The following is an 18,886-nucleotide window of genomic DNA, read 5'->3' as shown; positions in this document are numbered from 1 at the left end:
AGTGGGGATCAATGACCAAGGTACATTCTTTGGGTGGCTTTCCCTTTTGGTTCTTGGTTTCTTTATCCAAAAACTTTGGACTATGGTTCAACTGTCCAAACCAATATCCCAGATTTACCCCGAGAGCCTTCCATGACACACTTACAAGTCAGAACAATAAGGCTGAGCTTGCCTTTATCAGCCTTGCCTCCCCAACTGACACCACCGTTTTCTCTGTTATAGTTCAAACACGTGCAGCTGTCCCCAGCACTAATGTGTACAATAACCTCTGTTTGCATTGTTCACACTTAGCATAGGCTTCAAGAGTTTACCAGAATTGAGGTTGATGCCACTGCCTACCGTTTTATTAGTTCTATGATTTGGGGGAGAATGACTTCCATGCGTCCCTCAGAAAGCTCTCTACTCCCCGTGCACACTGATTTTTATGCTGTAAGCACTATAGATGATTTGCAGGAGTCTCTAGGATACATGAGCATGTAGGAGCCAAGAGGTTGCTTGTTGGTTCCCGGCCACCTGGCTAGCTTAGACCCGAAATAATCACACAGGAACTATATTAATTAAATCACTGCTTGGCCCATTAGTTCTAGTTTCTCATTGGCTCTTACATATCAATTTATCCCATTTCTATTAATCTGTGTATGGCCACGTGGCAGTGGCTTAAAGTTTTGGCATGTCTGACTCTGATGGTGGCTCCATGGCTTCTCTCTGACTCTGCCCTTCTTTCTCCCAGCATTCAGCCTAGCTTTCTCTGCCTACCTAAGTTCTGCTGTGCTATAGGTCCCAAGCAATTTCTTTATTCATTAATGGTAATCACAGCACACAGAGGGACTCCCACATCACCTTGGGTCAGTGCTCATTAAATATTTAGGAAATTGAACAAAAACATCACATCAAGACCCCTGTTCATGACTCTTTTGCCCCTGCAATCCCAGTTTTTGAACATTTTTTCTTTACCAGGCTACATGTATTAAGCATGCATATAAATGAATATATATATATATGTGTATATATATATTTTCCTCATCATTCACTCACTCTCCAGTCAGAGCCTCTGATGACCCTGAGACACCCAGGGCCACACCCATTCAGATGCTACAGCTTCAGACCAAAGCTAAGAAACAGACTATGTTGTTCCAGGGTGCCTCTGACACTCCCCCTCAGCAAAACCGTCAGGCTTCGCTGACCTTACATTTATAGAACTAAGAAAATTGTTCCATCTCAAACTTCAGGACCCAGGTTCAAGCCCAGCCCTACACCTCTCTCAGGGCTTCCCATCTTCCTCTGCTTTCCTGTCTTGGTCATCCCTTGGGATACGGGTTCTCTCTGAATACTCACCGTCAGTGACTGAATTCCCTAACCAAGGCCAAACCTTAGCAGGCTGGGAAGTGTCTGTGAGGTACAGACATCTCCAGAAATGTGGTCAGTACCTTCTGCTCACTCCCCAGCAGCCATGAATCTCAGTGATCTCTAAGATAGGCGGCCACAGAATAATTTCCCAATCATCAAGTAAACCTTAGGAAATAATTACTCTGACAATGCAAAAATCTCTCAAGTTTCTATATAGTATGTGTTTTGTGTTTCACATGTTGTAGCGACTGCAATACACAGGTGGAACGGCATGGCTGCTATCCTTGGGCTTTTATTATTTTTTTTAGAGTAGTGGATGTCTGGAAATGTACAGTGAACATGGTTTCATCCTACAGATATCTCTTAATGGTCTACGGTCAGGCTAGAAGATGAGGAGCACAAGGAGAGACCCAGCACTGAAGAGCCGGTGGGAGGATGGGAGAAAGGAGAGCACACATGGGTAGGGGTGGGATGAGCCAGACAGCATGCCAGCCCAATGTGAGGGATTGGAAGGCTGGGCTCAGTCTCAGATGGGAAGTGAGACGGGCTCTAAGGAGCCACAGAAGATCGCAATGGGCGGAGAATACCGTGTGAGCATGTCTGGCGGAGGGCGGAACACTCACACTTAAAGTCCCCTTGCTTCTGCTGGGCTCAACAACCTCTCCATCCCAGTCTAAAGTCTTGTGCTACCGTCAACCTCTCATCAAGTCTCCAGAGACCTGCAGAGTCATGCTAGGGACCCTTGCTCCCCTGGGTGAGCCACTTTTCTCCAAATGCGTGAATGTGTCCAACTCTTTGCCGGACTCTGTCTGGAGCGCACCCCTGGAGTTGTGTGCAGGTTTTGTCTCTGAGCTTTGCACATGCTGTTCATTCTCCATGGAGTCTTTATCGTCCTGACTACTGCCCAGTTTGTCTTGGTGGTATTACCTCATCCTCTGGGCTAACCCCATGTGACCTCCTGCAGAAAGGCCTTTCTGATGCTACAGTCCTGGATTTCGCCCCCACTGAGATACTCCCCTGAGCACCCTGGACCTTGCTTGGCTTCTCTGTTAACCGATTTTTACTGCCTGGCTTAGCGTGGCCCCTAGAGTAAGCACTCGTCAATATTTGCTAAGTGAGTGGACGGGAGGAGATCATCTTGATTGGGAGTAGCTTTAGACGTTGGATGCTGGAAAAAGGAAATCAAATTCGAACTGGGGAGCCACGGACACTTTCTGAGCAGGAAGGGGATAAGACAAGGGACTGCTCTGTAAGCTTGGAGTATCTACTCAGTCACCCGGATTTCCTTCCCAGTTCACAGCTCAGTGAGATGTGAAATGTCAAGAGAGGCAGAGATCACCTTTAGAGTGGGGCCACAGGTCTAATTCCTGGGGTTCAGGTATGCCGAGGGGAACCCAGAAATACAGATGGACACCGTGAGTAGAATGAACTTCCCCTCGCACCGTTCCAATAATTAGGGGGCGTGGAGGGGAACTAGCTGTGTCTTTGGGAGGGCTGCAGATAGCTCTTCTGATCTGAAAAGCTTAGGCAGGAGGAATATTTCAATGTTTACTATCAATTGACGTCTACCTTTGTCAGTATTCCTTTCTCTGTATGCATGTAGGAAGAACTTGCCTATATAAAACATAGAATAACTGTATCGATTAAATGTCAGGTTGCTTGAATTTCTTCACAATTTTAATATTTGTTAATTCTTGTACATACATACATATATATATATATATATATATATATATATATTGTATTTTGAGCATCTTTCTTCCCAGCATTCTGTTCTGTCTACCCCACCTATCTAAATCCTGCCCTATCAAAAAGCCAAGACAGTTTCTTTATTAACCAATGAGAGTCCTCCATCATTTTCCCCAGTTCCCCCCACTCTTTTGTTGCCTTTCACCTTTCCCACTTATTCCCTACATATAGCTACCTCTACTTTCATTGAATATATACATACATGCCATGTACATTTCTTGGGACAGGGTCCCAGTAAATCCAGCTTTGGCACGGAGCGGGTAAGGGTACGCAAACTGAGGGAGAACGGACACCCGCAAGGTTGGGGTGGGAGGCCCGGCAAACATGGCAGAGCTTGCCGGAGAGCAGCAACCAGCAGGTGCTTTTCCACACGATGCTCCAAATACAGATTCATTCTCATGTTAAAGTTTAAGCAGTGCAGGCTTAGAGCCATGGGATCGTCTCTCTGGGGCCACAGAACCCATTAGAAAACCCATTGCATTCCTATCATTGAGTCCTGAGGGTGGAACTGATGAACCCTGGTTTGGATTCCCAGTGAGGCTCAGGGAAAGAGACCCAGAGAAGGAGAAGGACCATGACCTTCCCATTGATCAAACCTGGGATCAAAGCCAAGTTTAAGCAGTGAGGTGACATCGTGTGTCACTTCCCACAGGCTCTGTCTTCTCCTTTGGAAACTGGAGCAACGTGCTGGGAGTCTGTCCTGATAGTCACTGGGAAGTGCAGCTGTCTGCTTGCTCTCAGTAAAGGCTCAACCGGTATTGTTCTTTCTGCTGTCTCTCCAAGTGGGGAGCAGAGGGGAGAGGCAGTGGCAGTTCTGCAAGCCTGTAAGTGAGACTACTATAAATCTGTATTTGATGATGTAATGAAAGGAGAGAGAGAGAGAGAAAGAGAGAGAGAGAGAGAGAGAGAAAGAGAGAGAGAGAGAGCAAGCTGTGGGAACACAGGTCAGAGAATCCTGACAGATAAGATACACCTTTGTGTGAACTGAAACATTTGGAACCCAATGCCCTCACGGTGTCACCACACTGGGATGGCTGAGGTAGGGAGATTGCCGTGAGTTTAAGGCCACCCCATCTCAACCTCCACAAGCAATAATGAAACAAAAACAAACACACGAATAGTGAGAAAGAACGAAAGGAAAAGAACCCTGGCCTACAGCTGTACTATAATGGCTCTCCAAGGAAAGTCTTTTAGCATTCCAGATTCCGAAAATAATTTTGGAATATGTCAGAAGACTAATATCATGTGTCTTCATTGTAGCTGATAGACTGGCTTATTCCTCTCAAAGAAGAGCCATCAATAAAAATGACTTTCCCCCACTTTGCTTAGTGTTCCTGAGAAATCCATTTGACTGCCTAAAGGAAACTATATTGATCAGTGTTTAACCCCATCTAGGCTATGGTAGGGAAATTTGTGGCATGTGTATGACGTAGAAAAGGATGGGCCATTATCTGGCCAGCTTTAGTTGTGGCCTGTGGGGAGCAGAAATCCTGGGGAACTTTCTGGGTCACCCGGAGAGCTTCCTAGTAACCTTTGGAAGGCAGTTCATAATAATAATAATAATAATAAATGACTTTATTCCAAGTGCTGAGCCTGGCTACAGACGTCACTCAAAAGCTGACACCTGATGCACACACACAGACCACGACAACGGGGGCCATCCGTGTTGCCTCTTTACCTCCTCTCTTTCGGCACACTTCAATCACTCCACCGTCGCTCTCTTCTCATGAACTGATACTGTCCAGCTGTCCGACTGAACAGCAGAATCCTACTCAATACTGAGCAGAAGAAAGGCACTGACGGTACCTAGGAGACTGGGGGCTTGGCTGGGGTCAGGAGCTCTATTGCGGCAGCACCATGTCCTGAATCTTATGCCAGTGAAGTGCGTTCACATCGGCATCCCCAGCAGGCTTTTCTCCCAGCACGGACCCCACACCACTCATCCCTGTGCTCCGGCCCAGCCCAGAGTCTCACACCAGTAAGAAGATGCAGGACTTGCTCCCCTTGTTATTTACATGGATTCAGTCTTATTCCTTTTGAAAGGGATGAGAACCTGGTAATCTAGAGTGACTATCTGGTCTGGCTTTGGGGACAGCCCCGGTTTGTACCTGCTGTTCTGCACTGATCAACAGTGACGTCCTATTATTGTCAAGGGTCTTATTTAGATAAGGTGTTATGTGGTCATGCTGTAAGGCCATGGGGTACAGAATGAAGTCCACATCAGAGGCAGCCATCTGTCATCACGGAGCAGGAAGCAGGAGTCAGGAGCACAGTGTCAACAAAGCATCTCATGATCCTGGCACCCCCTTGCCTTTCACCTGAACTGAAACCTCCTAAGGTTCTTTCCTGGCCCGACGTTCCCGAAGACGGAAGCATCCTTAGCCTACGCTTCCTGGAGGTGTCGAGAAGACTGAAGGGGACCATGGAAAGGATGCAGGATAGAGATGGTTTCAGTGACAATGGAAAATTAGACACATCCAGTACAGCAGAGGCCCCAAAGGTCTTTACAGAAGTATGGATCTGGGTAGCGGCATTGAAGGAAAAAGTTAGCTAAACTTGAAAAAACAGTCTTTATAATTCTATCACCCCATGGGCAATTATAAATCTGAATCTGTAGTTACATCTTTAAGCTGTTGCCCAACGGCATGCTGGGGAAGTGGTCCAGTGTATAGAGGTCCTTGTTATCTAGCCTGGTAGCCTGAGTGTGAGCCCCTGAGCTCACACGACGGAAGGGGAGAATCCACTCCTGGGGGTCCTCACCTGACCTCCACACGCACACAAGGGCCAGCATGTCCCCTCATCAATAACAAAGAAAAATGCAAAAACATTCTGTAATGAGCATGTTTAGCTCTTTTCATACATTTAAGCTGGTGGTGGTTCTAGAACTGATAGTTAATTCTATCGACCGCTCACCTACATAAAACTGTAGGGAAAACAGAGAAATAGGCATGAAGATACCTCGTGTCTAGTAGATGCTAAGAGAGATACTGGTCTTAACTATAAATACACGCTTACACACGGAAACTAGTACTATATCTCACCATAAACCGATTTTTAACAAAGAGATTCCATTTCTAGAGACCTATTCAAGAATGGCCTTTGAAAGATTTTTAGGGATGTTCTTACCACATAACAGTAAAACTTTAAAGAAAGTTCTCAAATGGTTAAACATCTTTAGGTGTCTAAGCAAGTGCATAGTGACATAAAGTTGGACAGAAATGCAGTGTTAGAACAGACAGGTGCTATAAACTGTGCCTGTAAGCAGCAATTAAAACAACAGGATGGGAACTGTATGAAGAAAGGTTCTTTTGACTCTTTTGATGTGTGTGTGCACGTGCACATGATCAGGCATGTGTGCACACTGGCATGTGCGTGCATGTGCATGTGTGCATACATATACACACACACAGCAAAAATGTTACTATCAGTTACTTTCAGACAGCAGAATTATGACGTTTATTTACTTTATATTCTTCTTTCCTCCTCCCCTCTCCTCTTCCCTCCCCTTCCCTTTCCTTTCTTCTCCGCTCCTAATTTTGTTTCTGTAGCCCATGCTTGCCTGGGACTCAGTGTGAAACACAATCCAAACTCATGGCATTCCTCCCGCCTCAGCCTTGCCGGGACTATAGGCGTGAGCCACTGTGCCTGACTTCTTCATTGCTCACTCTTCTCAAGGAACAAATTTACTGGTAAGATTTGAAAACAAACAGCAAACAATCAAGCTGTTTTAAAGGGAAGACAACACACACAGAAATTCAACTCAGGAGACAGTTTTAGCCTCAGAGCCCTGCTGGGAGGAGCTGGGTAAGAACAACCCTGCAGATCCCAAGCTCAGGCCAGTAGTGCAACCTAATAAATCTATGGGCCTCATGCCTGCAGCCCAGCAGTTCCTGTTAAGTGAAGCATCCCCACAGTGCTTGTTTTCAGAAGCAGGTCCCGGTCATCTGTCTCTGTGACTTATGCTGGGAAAATGGTCTTTGAGAACAGGACACAGTAAATCAGTAAATTACTCAGGCTCAGGGCATTTGATCTCCTCACAAGTTTCTCAGGGAGTGTTTTGTTTTGCTTTGTTTTTGCGTCCAGGAAGATCAGAGCTCTGCTTTCATGGCCTTGCCCAAGGAGGAGTTTCCTCTTTCAACGCTGAGAAGATAGCCCTCGGGTCCTCACATGGGGGTGGACAGTCTACCGGTAAGCATGCTTTGTGGCAGAGTGATATTAGTGGAAAAATGCATTTATTTTATATGATCTCCGTTTTATTAGAGAAATAATTCACAAGCCGTGCAAGACACTCATTTCAAGGACACCACTCAGGGGGGCATTGAATATATCCCTAGAGCCATGTGACCACTGCTATAGCCATCTTAGAATGTTGGCATTTCCCACAAGGAAGCGTCGTGGTCACCTGTAGGTACTCCTCATGGCCTCTCCAGACCCTGTGGATTGGGACAATCACAGATCTCTTCTCTATCCCCATGGTTTTGCCTAGTCTGGAGTTTTCAAGGAAATGGAATCATATAATTCCGGCTCTTTTGTGACTGACTCCTTTTATTGAAAATGTCTTTAAAATGTACTCACATTTCCCCCATGTTGCCAGCTAGCACTGTATTGGATGGATATGCTCCATTTTGATCATCCACATATCAAACCTTGCTTGTTTCCCTCCTTGGCTTCTCTTCCTGGCTGCTAAAACTTGCAGGCGAGGTTTTGCATGGTAGAATGTTTTCACTTCCCCTGGGTACACACTTAGGTGTGGAGTAGCTGGATTGGATGCTGTCCTAACTAAGCTTTGTCAACTTGGCACAGCCTTGAGTCACTTGGGAAGAGATTTTCAACTGAGAAGTTGCTCAGATTAGAGCAGCCTATGGGCATGTTGGGGGAGGCTGTCTTGATTGTTAATTAATCCAGAAGGACCCGTCCACTGGAGGTGGCGCCATTCCTCAGGTGGTTCTGAGGTATGCAAGAAAGCTAGAAGAGCATGAACCAGAACAAGGCAGCAAGCATCGTGTCCCCATAGTTTCTGCTGTACTTCCCCGGCTCTGAGTTCCCTGGTTAGAGGCAATGCTGGGGTAGAATAACAAGGAGGACTGACTTCACTCAACGACCGTAACCTGTAGGTTCAAATAAGCCCCTTTCACCCCAAAGTTGTTTTGTCAGAACAATTTATCAGAGCCACAGAAAGGAAATTAGACCAGATGGTAAGTCCATGTCTAGGCTCTTAAGGAAGTGTCAGGTGGCTTTCCAAAGTGGCTGTATCGTGCTACATTCCCAATGAGAGCTGATTTCTCTACACCCTTGCCATCACTGGTTAGTATCTACCTTTCTCGATGCAGCTCTTCTGGTGGGTTGGATTTGTGTCTCCCCTACAGTGAAGCTTTCCCGAGCTTCCCCACCACTTCGTTATCTTCTTTGGAGAGATTTTTCTTTGCTTTTTTCCTTGGTTACTTTACCTATTTTTAAATTGAGTCACTTGCATTGTTTAAATTTTGCTTATTTATTTATTTATTTATTTATTTACTTATTTATTTATTCATTTAATAAATCTCAGTTGCAGCCCTGACATTTTCTTCAAACAAATTATTTTGTGCCTGCTTGGCCAGGCACTGTTCTGAGCGTGACTGACAGGCAGAGAAGGAAGATCCCTGCCTTCAGCAAAGTTACATTCTCCTAAAAGAGACCATCACTGATTTCTCAAGTGAATATCTATGTGTAGGACAGTCAAGCGAGGTAAACAACATGAAGAGGTGTTAAATGAACACAGGGCCAAGCGTGATGCCTTGGGTGTGCTGTTTACAACAGTGTGGTAAGGGGCGGTCTCCCTGAGGAGGTGGCGGTAGAAGTAACTGAAACCCGAGCCACTCATTACCCAGAGACTCCCTCTGCTTCAGGTAGAGAACCCAGCAGGGACAAAAGCCTTGCAGCAGAACTGTGGGCGTTGGAGGCACAGGAAGGAAGCTAACTGGGCTAGACGAATGGAATTTATAAGTCGGGGACTACAGACAAGACTGGAGACCTTTTCAGGGGCTGGGTTATAGATGGGTACATTCTGCAAACTAAGGCCACCAAGGAAGCGCACGTGCCTAGTGAGTCATCTCTCCAGGACAGGGCTGAAACTTATTCATCTCCTGTTGCCCATGGCCGACACAGCGATTCCACACAGAGCTGGGATCTGTTACACGTTAGAGTGGGTTCCATGACATGATGAGTAGATCCTAACTTCCTAATCTCCCAATCAGAGCAGCGCCAAACCGTGATAGACTTTACAGTCTACACATGAGCTTCCTATGTGCCGTCTCCTCTGACCTAAGCCTACCTTTCTTTCTCGACAGACAGGGGAACTGAGGACAGGGGAAGAGATTTGCGTGGGTACACAGGATTCCAGTCGTAAGGGGCTAAATGAGACTCTAGCCCAGGGGAGGTCCAGCGAGTAAGATCTAGATCTAAAACTCAGACTTGGGCAGGTTGCCTCATCTTTTAAATACTTAGGATGTCAAGATCTGGTCCTACTCAACATGGGTCCCTTGAAGGAGAAACGAACATACGCATATCTAGCAGGTGATCAATGTTGTTCTCTCTCTCTCCTTTCCTTCTCCCCTCCCTCCCTCCTTCCCCCTATGTACCCCCTCATCTCCCTTTCATGGTCAACCTTAGTCAGACCCCAAGGCAATTCTGTGGGGGCTTCGGCTGGGAGAGCAGACAGAGTACTAAAGGCAGCTGTTATCCTGGAGGGACCCAGACCTCCAGGATGCAGGAGACAGAAAGGTATCACTTTACACAGGAGAGGTGGGGATGCAGAGGAGAGGAAGTGTGGCGAGGGAGGGACTGATGGGAAGGTGATTGGCAGTCGCTCTAAGTTCCAAGTTCCAGCTATACCCTGGGGCTCCACACAGACTTCTGCAGCCTCTCCTAGGAGCTGCCTCCTGACGGGTACAGGATGCTTTATCTGGGCCGCTGGAGGCTAGAATTGGGCTATGGCAGAAAGCCACTTTCCGTGGGATGTGGGAGAAGGAGAAGAGGCAAGGCCATCTGTATTATCTCTCTATGTCACACTGCTGGCAAACAGGACTAAAGAGCCACTGGAACTGATGGAGAGCTTCAAACTATCTGGCTAGAGAGAGCCCCCTCTATCAGAGAAGCCTGGGCAGCTTCACTTCTGCACTGAGATGTGATTAAGAAAGCGCTTCCAGACAGCTGCACTACATCATTTATTACTTCCTGGGGCTGTATCTCTAGATATCTGCCTTCTTCCACTCGATTTACACAGCTGCAACACGCTAGGCTTCATAAAGGAGGAAGTTCATAACCTTTGTGCTAGTCTCTCTACTCGGGTGCTGGGGATCTCAGATGCAGAGGGAAGAGGCAAGAGGTGGGGAACGACGGGGGTGGGGAGAGAAGAGCCAGTTTCTGGAGAATAGGTTGGTTATAGACCTTAATTGAGTACCTACTATGTGCCCAGCACTGTGGAAACCTTACAATGTGAGCCACCACCTTCGGTTGGCCACCCCTCTGGAAGCTTCCAGGGTCCTTCCATCAACAGATATAGAGTGGGGTCCTTGAGCAGCATTTCAAGCCTCCTCAGCTCATGGGTGCCAGGCTGGGCTGTGAGCCATGCTCTGATGAACCCTAAGCCCACTCTCTTCCCACTAAAAGGTGTGTACGGGTCGGACTAGGTGAGGCTGGCCAATGAGCTCCACCCATTTGATGCTGAGATTACAAGCATGCCCCACTCTCGGCAACATTTTCCTTTTGAAATGTGGGTTCTGGGGCTCGAACTTAGGTTCTCACGCTTGTAGGCCAAGCACTTTACAGACTGAGCCAGGTCTCCACACCCTTTTGCCCATCTTTTATTGGACACAAGATAGGGCCAGTAATAAGCAAAGTCGGGCTTCTTTCTCAAACCAATGAACTGGAGAGGGATGTGGAGCTGGGCCTCAAATCCAGACCCTGAAGTCAGAGCTAGAGTGCTTTCTAGAAACCTGTTCTGTGTCTCATGAGGACTTAGAATGGGGGTCAAGAATGAGTGTAGTCAATGGGTTGGCTGAAAACCAACCAGGAAACAGAAAGCACACAAACATAAAGACACTGATGTATGCTTCTCAGTGGCAGCGTTTTCTAAATAACTATGATGTCTCCATAAAAAGTTCAAAGAGGAGCCCAGAGCCATGCTTGTTGAGGGTTAGCATTCAGCGAGTGGTATGTCCCGGAAGGGCTTCTTTCTGCTCCACGGACTGACTTGAAGCAGCTTGCCCTGGGCTTTCTAGGCCACAGCCCCTCACTCCTATTAGACTTCTTAGAGATTCTTGCAACTCTGAGGGAAAGTATAAACACCATAAGAGCCACGCGATCCATAAATTCCTCTTCTGTCACTCCAGGCTATCTTGAAAAATCAAGAGGAAGACTTCGAGGCAGAGTGGACAGAAAACGAAGTGACTGGCCAGCCCCGTCTCGTCTCCCAGTGACTTGGTCTCAACTGGGTTAAGGGTATTCCCAGAGGAAGTGTCTGGACAAAGGATGCTTGAGTAGGTTTGAAGGACAAATGAGAAGGAGACCAGATTTGCTTTTTACTCTAAACTGTACTTTGTACACAAAGGGGCTTTTGTGTGGAGAAGGAAAGGAGCAGACATTGATCACACGCCTCTGGAGAGCTGAGAACGGCACTGGGCTATTTAGGTGTGATTTGCCATACAGCCTTCACGAAAGCCTTTAGTCCTCACCGAACAAAGATGATTCGAACCTGGAAACCAATGTGTTGGCAGGGCCAGCATGTCTTTCCTCGTCACTGTGCCAAAATATACAACGGAAGTGACTTAAGGAAGGGAGGGCTTATCTTGGTTCATAGTTAGAGGGTCGAGTCCATCATGGTGGTGAAGGCCCAGCAGTGGGAACACGAGGCAGCTGGCCACATTGTACCCAGTCACGAAGCAGGTGAGTGCTGGTGTTCAGTTCCCCTTTCAGTCAGACTAGGACCTCAGCCATGGATCCATACCACTCATAGCTACGGTGCGTCTTCATATTCCACCTGGAACGAGCTCAATCTACAAATCCCCTCACAGACACACCCAGAGATTTGTCCCTAGGTGATTCTAGATCCTGCCAAGTGGACAGACAGCATTAACCTCCACGGTCAACCTCTGAAGTCTGGAGGGGACTCCTGCCTGACTTCCTAACTAAAACTCTAAGTTCTTGACTTACAGCAGAATGTATCTACCGTCTCTCACTTAGCTTCCTGCCGCGGGAGGCTTTCCTTGAGCATCTCTGTCCTCACATGGCATTCTCTCCATAAGGCTACTGGGCCTAAAGGATGAGGGTCCTACCCTATCCAAGATGACCTTATCTTGGGTAACTGATTTCTAGACAGTCACACACTCTGCATCTGGAGATTAGGATTTCGTCCTATCTAGTTTTGTGAAGCTGTGGGTGATGGGGCCCAATATAACCCATGATACCCCCTTGCTGAGCTTCTAGCACAGAGCCATCTCTGATAGATGGGTAGGTTGAAGCCAAATGAGCTGCTCAAGATTTATGGTGGCAAATCAAAAATCTAGATCTACCCACAATGCCCAAAGGATGTCTGCCATAGGCTCTACCTTGCTAATACAAAGGTTACTCAGCTGGTGCCCATACACAGGTAAGGACTCCCACACACACCTCTGTGAGGTGTTAGCCTCATCTTATAGATGAAGGACATGAGCTCTGCATAGGCAGGAGTTGTGGTGTCTGGAAAGTGTTAGAAGTAGAGAAGACTGTCTACCCACACTTCTACAGTCTCACTACGAGGCCAATGGCATTGTGGTAGGAATTGGACACCAAAAAATGGACCAGGAAATTAACACAATTGGCTTGATTGGCATGGCTTTCTGCTCATCCTAACAGAGTAAACTAAAAAAAGAAAAAACAGGGCTTTGAATATTTAGGATGCTTTTAACCAAAAAACGTTCATCTGGAGATAGATGAGTTTATCATTTGGAAGCTGAGGGCACTGGACAGACTAGCTTAGGCATTCTGGCCACATCTCACTTCCTGGGTAGCAGAACCACAGCATGGCCAGTCAAATGGTGCCTTGCTTTCTGGAGGTCAGAACACAGAGATGTTGGCATGCAAAGCCTCTGGCTGCCTCTTGGGCAGATCCTGAGGAAGAATATTCCGTGATCAATTCCAATGATTGCTCTGGCCTTGGGTTTTATATGGTTGGAGAAACGAGGCGGGAGAGGGGCCTGCAGGGTATTAAATGCATGTAGGAGGCTCCGTCGTGCTAAATGCAGAGTGTGCCATTTGCTGGGGGCAGTGTGTGCATGAAGAACAGTGATCTGTCTTAGGTCCTTGGACAAGCCAGAGAATGCAAATACCAGCTACAGGAGATGCTCAAGTCTCCTTCTGGAGGGCTCTTCTACACAAGGCCCCTGTCCAGTCAGTTCCTCACAGTATCACAGTGGCTCTAACCAACACTGCAGTGGAATCATGGACTTAGATTAGGCCCTTACCTTTGCAAACTTCTCTGTCTAGGGGCCAAGTGAATGCAGAATAGGTCAAGTTCCCATAGCTCTATGAGGCCACGCAGCCCAGAGTGGGCCCTTAACTCATGGAGGACTCGGTGTCAGCTTCCTAATGGAGCTGATGCTTTTGGAGAAGCCTAGTGGTGAGCTCTGAGGTCGGGCTAAGGAGGCAGGTAGGCACAGGTGTGTGCTGAGTGTGCATGTATGTGCATGTGTGTGTATATGTGTGCATAGTGGGTGGGTCTATGTTCTAGTCAAACAGAGCTACACGTGCTGAGGCTGGAGGGAGGAAAGAGCACATGAGAGTGGAGGAACGGCAGGATGAGAGGAGTGTGTCTCGAGAAGAGGTAGGGAGGGACACAGGGTTGAGTGGAGAGAGAGTCAGGACCTAGGATTTCTTGTCTGTCATTATTTCATTGGTTCTAGATCCAAGAACCGTGACCAAGTAGGCTGCACCACCAGAATCAAGCCACCAAACGTCGCCAAAGCTGAAAAAGAACATGTGACCAGGCTACCTTTGAGTTTTCCTAAGGCTCCAGTAGTAAAGCCGGCAAGATTGATCGGCACCGTTCTGCGAGTCCCGGGTCTGTCTCTCTGAGTTTCTCTTTATTACCCCCATTTAGCAGGCGAGAAGAGAGAAGTTCAGGAAGGTTAAGTGAGTACATTCTGAAAGTCTATGATTTTCTGGAGGAAACCGCCCTCGAGCGTTCTGCCTGAATAACCCAATCCTTTGCTCTTGGGAGGAATTTTATTCAGGGGCGGGGAAAAAAGACTCCTTAATCACAACAATGATCATAGTGGCTGCTATTGGGTTCATACTTCCTTTTGAGCAGACCCTCTATCACACCGTGTGGAAGACACATAACCATTTTTTTAATGCCCACAACAGTCTGACAAGGCAGATACTTATATCACCCCCATTTAAGAGAAGAGGCTTCTGTTTACAGTGCTCAATCAGCCTGGCCCAGGTCATGTGGTCCCACAGTCTGAGCAGCCTATCATTCTTTTCTGAAGCTTAAAACCAACAGAGATCTCCCGGTCCAACTGTAGGGAGATTTTCACAAGCAGGACACCGCGGTATGGAGCAGCTCGCCTGGCAGCCAGAGCATGACGCCTGGGTTTAATCTGTGTTACCATTGCCAAGCTGTGCGACACTGGGTGAGAATTCCTACGCTCTCAGCGCTTCATCTACAGAACGGGGATGGTGTCGGCCCCGACCTCACAGACTGGTACAGGGTCTGAGTGCAGACCTAAAAGCTCCATCTGAGTGTTTGTGGCCCCTTGTCACCTGTTTTGTACCAGGAACTGTATCTGACATGCCACGTCTCTGATTCTCACAGGAACTGGGGGTGGGAATTTATTATTCCTATTTTGAAATAAAACAAAAGAAAAACAAAAACCAAGCCAAAACACACATTTAGGAAAAAATACAGAGTGTACCCAGAACTATGCAGCATGAGGACTGCACAGAACTGGACTGGAATCCACAGGTCTGATTCTCAAGTCTATGTTGTTTCCCAGAGTGACATCATTCTGCAGACAGCATTGCAGAGAGCACTGTCAGCCATTGCTGTGAAGTTCTTGGCATATTATCTGTGTATGTGTGTGTGCATGTCTATGTGTGTGTTTGCATGTGTGTCCATGATGCATGGTATGTGTGTGCATGTCTCTCTGTGTGTGAATATGGGTGTGTGTGTGTGTGTGTGTGTGTGTATGTGTGTGCATATCTGTGTGTATGTGTGTTCATGTCTCTCTGTGTGTATGGGTGTGTATGTGTGTGCATATATGTGTATTGAGGTGTGTGGGGGATTCTCTGTGTATGGGTGTGCCTACGTCTGTGTGTGCATGGGTATATAAGTGTGTGCATGTCTGTGTGTGTGTACATGGGTGTGTATGTGTGTGCACCTCTCTCTTCCATTCTCTCTCTCTCCCTTTGTGTTTGTGTGTGTGCACGTGCACACGTGTGCTGAGGATCTCAGAGCGTGACAAGCAAGGGAGCAAAGGCAGCAGCAGCACAGAAGGCCGTACTGAGTCATTGGCTATTGTTCTATAATAGAAATGTAATTATTTCATAAGGATAATAACAACTCATCCCGTGTGAGGAACCCTCGCTGGTGCAGGAAGCCCTCCCACACCATTGTCTCAGTGCATTCCATAATGGCCCCACAGTCAGGGAGCAGAGCTAATTATGTTAGGTTTTGCTTGTGGCAGCCTCTCTTGGTCGCTTACTAATACCCATTGCCCTTGCTAACAGCATCCAGACTCTTAGGCAGGCCAGGCCTCTATCTGGTGTCCCAGTTGCCGGATTGTGGCTGGCAAATTACAGTGTTCCCATTCTTCTCTCGGGAGTGTGACAGTGGGTCAGTTTGACATGAGAAGCTTGGGGTCCCCTGGACGTTGAGCCATCTGCATATGCTTGAGACTATGGTAGCAGAAGTTAGGATGGCGACCCGAGCTTTGATAAACCATGTCTGGAACTGCTGTACCTTGGGACTCCTTGCTGAGTGAAATAATGAGGGACCAAGCTAATAATCATAACGGTTACAGGTAAGTTGAGTTTGGCTTTTGTACATGGCATCTTAAGATAGCCCATCTTTCTTTGGAAAGTGGTAAAGATGAATCGCTATCATTTTGACTGGAGCTGGAATCGCCTAGGAGACGCACCTCTGGGCAAACCTCTGAGGATGTTTTCAGACAGGTTTCCCTGAGGAAAGACCCACCCTGAATAAGGGTGGCACCATACCATGTGCTGGGGTCCGTGGCTGAATAAAAATACCTTTACAGTTGCCAAGACGACCTTTAGCAAAGTGTGACATCCCCATGAGAAAAGCCATGAGGAAATTGGGGATTGCGGGGAGAGTGAGCGGGATATGCTCCAGGAAAGGCACTTGTTGCCCGAGGCTGACAACCTGAGTTGAGTCTCTGGCTCCCATGTCAAGTTGGAAGGAGAGACTAGATTCTGCAAAGCTGTCCTTTGTCATCCGTATGGGTGCTGTTACATGTGTGCTAATGCACAATGTAGTCATAAAAACTTTATGAGAAAGAGAGATTAAAAATAGATCTACCTCAACACAGTAAAGTCTGTATGTGACAAACCTGTAGCCAATATTATACTAAGTGGCAGGAAACTGGAGACATCTGCTCCTCTCTTACTCTTGTTCAACATGGCCCCTAAATTCTAAGTCACACACAAGGCAAAAAGAAAGGAGAGTGAGGCAAGGAAGAAAGGAAAAGGTCAAATTATCTTCATTTGCCGGTGAGATTATCCTACACGTTAAAGACTCTCAAGCAGTGGTGCTCAGCCTTCCTAATGCTGCGCCCCTTTAACACAGTTCCTCATGGTGTGCTGACCCCCAGCCATGAAATTATTTTCGTTGCTACTTCATAACTGTAATTTTGCTACTATTATGAACTGTAAATATCTGGTGTGCAGGCTATCTGATATGCGATCCACGTGAAATGGTCATTTGCCGCCCCCAAAGGGGTCGCTACCCACAGGCTGAGAGCATCTGCCTCAAAGACGGCACCATAGACTTCCAGCAAAGCAGCAGGCACAGAATCGGCATACAGGAGGCTGGAAAACAACCCGTTCGCAATGGATGGAAAGACGTTTAAGAAGAGTTACCGAGGAGGTGGGAGGCCTCTACAATCCAAACTTCAAAACCCTGAAGGAACTGAAGAAGATTCTAGAAGATGGAAAGACCTCCCTCCCAACACATGTGCTCATAGACCAGCAGAATTAATGTGCAGGAACTGTCTAAGTTACCAAAAGCAAACTGCAGACTCAGTGTGGCCCTTATATTAAGGGGGAAATGCCAGATTCAGAAAGTCAAATACTTTGCAATCTTGTGAGTGTGTGTGTGCACGGGTGCGTGCACATGTACATACATGATGTTAAAGTACTCCGGGTGGTAATGGTGGGGGTGAATACGAAGATAAAAATAATGAAACCTATCGTGCTAATTTAAACAGTAAAACCTTCATATGCTAATGTAGAAATTAAAACCCATTAGCATGGGCGAGGGATACAGCTCTCTAGTAGAGCCCTTCTCTCAGAGGCAAACAATTCTGGGTTCAATTTTCAGATGAACTCAGGCTATCAAGCTGAAAAGGCAGGCTCCTCTGTCAACAGAGCCACCTAATTGTCCCCCATGCATGACTTGTTCAAGGTTTTGATCATGAAGGGATGCTTAACATTGTCAATAGCCGCCGGGCGGTGGTGGCGCACGCCTTTAATCCCAGCACTCGGGAGGCAGAGGCAGGTGGATCTCTGTGAGTTCGAGGCCATCCTGGTCTACAAGAGCTAGTTCCAGGACAGGCTCTAAAAAAGCTGCAGAGAAACCCTGTCTCGAAAAACCAAAAAAAAAAAAAGAAAAGAAAAAAAAAGAAAAACATTGTCAATAGCCTTTTTGGCATCTATTGAAATGTCATTTTTAAAAAAGTTTTATTTATTTCATTTTATGTGCATTGATGTTTTCCCTGCACGTATGTCTGGTTAGGGTGTCAGATCCCTTCAAACTGGAGTTATAGACAGTTGTGGGGTGACATGTGGGTGCTGGAAATTGAACCTAGGACCTCCGGAAGAGCAGTCAGAGCTCTTAACCTGTGACCCATCTCTGCAGCCCTAAAAAGGTTAGTTTTTAAGACGCCCCTCAAAACATGTCTAATATGAAAGACATTTAATTTTCCTTAAGGCAGAGAACAGATGTTAACTGAACACATACTATTTCCCAAGCATCGAACAAGATGATTTTTATATTTTATCCTTCTGTTTCACCTCTGTGATCACAGGCAGAGACAGGAGGCAACTGTGGCTTGGGAAGATTCCCTGGGAACCTGTCAGGTTTTAAGCGGATAGCTGGTATGGGGCTACATTTTCTGACTTCTGGGGCAGGACTCTGAAGCCGCATGGACTAATTTGGCTCCCTTCACTTGAATTCAGCTTCCTAGACAGTCAAACGGAGAGAATTACGTTTCCTCCAATGGATTCTGTGAAATTTAGATAGGGAATGACTGTGAGCATGTAGTTAATGTCCGCGTGACAAAAAGTTTAATAACTGCCAGGACTAATTACAACAAGTGAAGCAGTTACTATTTTATTATTTCTTCTCAAACATATTATTCCTCTGTCAATCATACCTCCTTCCAGCAGGGCAGGTTTGTATGTGGCCTGTGGTGACAGTGATAGATTTCATCATGATTTCAGGGCAGTTTTCTTTTCCATAATGTTCTAGAAATCATCCAAATACCCATCAACAGATGCATGGGTAAATAAATTGTCGTGATTCATATCACGGGAA

The 18,886-nt window shown here is 46.7% G+C and overlaps 1 protein-coding gene across 5 annotated transcripts in view; it reads right to left on the bottom strand.

Moving 5' to 3' along the window:
• The window catches only part of Tenm4 (teneurin transmembrane protein 4), a 362,508-nt gene that overhangs the window by 267,682 nt on the left and 75,940 nt on the right, over positions 1 to 18,886 (bottom strand). Inside the window, exon 6 of one of the 5 annotated variants that reach the window (XM_038313740.1) lies at positions 4,740 to 4,768. The exons of the other annotated variants lie outside the window; for them this stretch is intronic. Coding sequence (XP_038169668.1) covers positions 4,740 to 4,768 — 29 coding nt within the window. The remainder of the gene's footprint in view (positions 1 to 4,739; positions 4,769 to 18,886) is intronic. 5 annotated transcript variants of the gene reach the window in all.

The sequence above is a fragment of the Arvicola amphibius genome, chromosome 12 (genome assembly GCF_903992535.2).
Source record: "Arvicola amphibius chromosome 12, mArvAmp1.2, whole genome shotgun sequence".
Classification (NCBI taxonomy): Eukaryota; Metazoa; Chordata; class Mammalia; order Rodentia; family Cricetidae; genus Arvicola; species Arvicola amphibius.
The sequence above is the reverse complement of the archived record's forward strand: the minus strand, read 5'-3'. Positions and strand labels throughout refer to the sequence as shown.